At 31.5% G+C, this 2,684-nt stretch overlaps 1 protein-coding gene across 1 annotated transcript; it reads left to right on the top strand.

The window, feature by feature from the left end:
• Window positions 1-353: 353 nt before the first annotated feature.
• LOC306887120 (zymogen granule membrane protein 16-like) lies at window positions 354-2,463 on the top strand. The gene is made up of 4 exons (XM_079444656.1): window positions 354-532; window positions 866-956; window positions 1,251-1,386; window positions 1,640-2,463. Exons 2-4 carry the CDS (start codon window positions 902-904, stop codon window positions 1,953-1,955), a joined length of 507 nt encoding a protein of 168 aa, XP_079300782.1. The 5' UTR covers window positions 354-532; window positions 866-901; the 3' UTR covers window positions 1,956-2,463.
• The last annotated feature ends 221 nt before the right edge of the window (window positions 2,464-2,684 follow it).

Raw genomic sequence — 2,684 nt, 5'->3', positions numbered from 1 at the left:
GCCACACAATTGTTATGTAAATAAATAGTAGAAAACCTTGTATTATGATTTTTTTTTTATTAACTGATGTAAATTATTTGAAATCATTTGATTTAAATTGGGATTCAAGGCTCATTATTGTAAAAGGCAATAAAAATATGATGTATATTACAAAGGACAGGTAATTAGAATAATATAATCTGACAGCAACAAAATCTGAACCAGTAAAATGCAAAAAATAGTGCTTCCAATTCTTCTTTTCTGTAAACAGTAGAATAAAATATGGCACAGAATTCAGATACTTTGTTCTGATAGTTCATCTATAGTTCATAAAATTAACCTTTAAATCTGAAAGTTGGTAGCTGTGATATTTTGATGACGGTCATGCCATAGTTGTGAGCTCTAAAACATTCCATCTGAGGAGTGTAAGAAAACAGAAGACACAAAGACATATTGTTCAACCAATAACAAAATCCGATGAGCAGAAAAGTGTACGAGCAGGTTTAGTCAACACACTTGTCTCTTGAACTATCAACCACATACTCGTCTACAGGTAATTGAAAAGATCTTTATTCATATATATCACATCTGTTTGTTGTTGTTGTTTTTTTTGTAAATGCGTTGATATTTTTACCCTTGTTATAGATGAGCATTTGTGTATATGCAGTGTAATAATTTAGCAGAATGTTAAATTTGACCTAATTTATTATAATTAATTGCAGTTTAGTCATTTTCATCATATAAATCATCGAAAGTGGTTTATTATTTGCGACTAATTTGAATGTTACATTACTATCTGACAATATATCAGAGACATTGTGAAATGCACAAATCCAGAAAAACTCTAATTCGATATTACAATCAGATACTTTTATGATTTCCTTAGATTCCTGGAGTGTGCAGGACAGCAATTTATTCCAAAATGTTGCAGTTTTTCCTGATTCTCTCTGCAGTTTATACCATGGGCATGGCAGCGCGTGAGTATTACCACACGTCTGTGATACGATTGTTCAGCTCAAATAAGTAAGCAAATAAGTAAATAACTAAATATATAACAATTAAATAAATTAATAGATAAAAATAGCAACTCAGGCACAATTATAATAGTCAGTCAGAAGTCTAAGATAACCAAGAAACAATGTGAACAAAAGACAAATTACTTTTTAAGTTTAGGTAACTTCAGCTCTGCCATTCATTTTCTTGAATAATCCTTTAAGTCACTATTGAAATACATGCAAGACAGTTTTAAAAGCTATTATTCCCTCTTTCAGCTTTACCTGATCTTTTCTCTTACTCACCTGCTGTTGGGGACGGCAGTGGGACTGAATTTTCCACTGCCAGTGAGGGTCGTATCACTGGGATCAGAGTCTGGGAATACAATAACTACTGGGGCGGCCATATCTCTGGGTAAGTTTCCTCAAGCACTTCAAATATTCGATTATGGCTTTGAAAAATCACATTATAAAAGTATATTTAAAAACCTTTTCAAGTAGATATCAGAAGTTGAAGTGACACAGAATTTATTGTCACAAATTAATGCTACAAATTAATTCTCTCAGGGTGGTATTTGTGATTTAATTTATATCATATAATTTTAAATTGTACATGTCATTCTTTATGGCATCTGCACTGTTTAAACATTATTGACATATTTGTTTAGGTTCCAGCTGAGGTACGAGAGTAACTGGACAGCAGCAGTTGGTGTAAATAGTGGCGATCCGATGGAAATGACACTCTATGACAAAGAAGCAATTGTTCAGATCTCTGGAAAATATTACTCTGGTTACATCTATGAGCTTGTGTTTGTCACTAATCAGGGGCGCTTTTTTAAAGTGGGACAGTCTAGTGGGGCCTCATTTAACTTCTATCCAACCCAGAAAGGAAATGAGCTGCGTTTTCTCAGTGGACGACAGAATGGAAGTGGCATCACCTCTATTGGGGCTCACTGGGCCGCAATACGTATTGGGAAACCCTGAAATTATTATTTTTATCATATATTTAATTTCATGTGACTTTACTAATCTACAAAGAAAAAATAATATTGTATATCTTGAATATCTTTGATAATTTGATTAATTGTAATTGTAATTTGATGTAATTTTTCTCATTCAATAAACTGATAATATACAATGTGTATTAACTAATAAAAATGTATGAATAAACAATATGTAAGATGTACATCCATTAAATATAGATCATATATGGAAAAATGATAAGCAAACACAGATAATAATAAGAAGATAAATAATCAGAAGTGGAAGTTGAAATCAGAATCAGAAGTTGAACATGTTGACAGATACAATGAGCAAAAACTAGTTTAGCCTGTTATGAGAAATGTCTGCTATGAGGAAACAACACAAAAGGACAAATATCTTAAAGTTTTAAAATCAAAGACTTTAAGACTTTAAACTTAACCAAGCATAGAGGTCATCCCAGAATATATATTTTTTGAGAATTTGCATAAATAAAATAAATGTTCCAATGACTCAATGTCTGCCTCACAAAAGGTGCACTTATCACAATCCAAATTAAATCTGTGTCTGAGGAACTCATTACAGGGACAAATATTGTTAATAATTTTAAACTGAACTTCTTTTACCTTTTACCTTCTTTTACCTACAAGGGGTCTCTTTTTTTACTTTTGAAGGGAACATCTGTGTATTTACTAATGTTCTTAGAATTTTATGTTTACTGTACAATTAATA

This window comes from Barbus barbus, assembly GCF_936440315.1.
Source record: "Barbus barbus genome assembly, chromosome: 21".
Lineage (NCBI taxonomy): Eukaryota > Metazoa > Chordata > Actinopteri > Cypriniformes > Cyprinidae > Barbus > Barbus barbus.
This window is presented reverse-complemented; position numbering and strand designations above follow the sequence as displayed.

Excerpts from the sequence above, each read along its gene's own strand:
- LOC306887120 (XM_079444656.1), top strand. The coding sequence starts at position 902 with ATGTTGCAGTTTTTCCTGATTCTCTCTGCAGTTTATACCATGGGCATG. Across the intron at positions 957-1,250 it reads TACCATGGGCATGGCAGCGC|CTTTACCTGATCTTTTCTCT; the intron begins GTGAGTATTACC and ends TCCCTCTTTCAG. Across the intron at positions 1,387-1,639 it reads TGGGGCGGCCATATCTCTGG|GTTCCAGCTGAGGTACGAGA; the intron begins GTAAGTTTCCTC and ends ATATTTGTTTAG.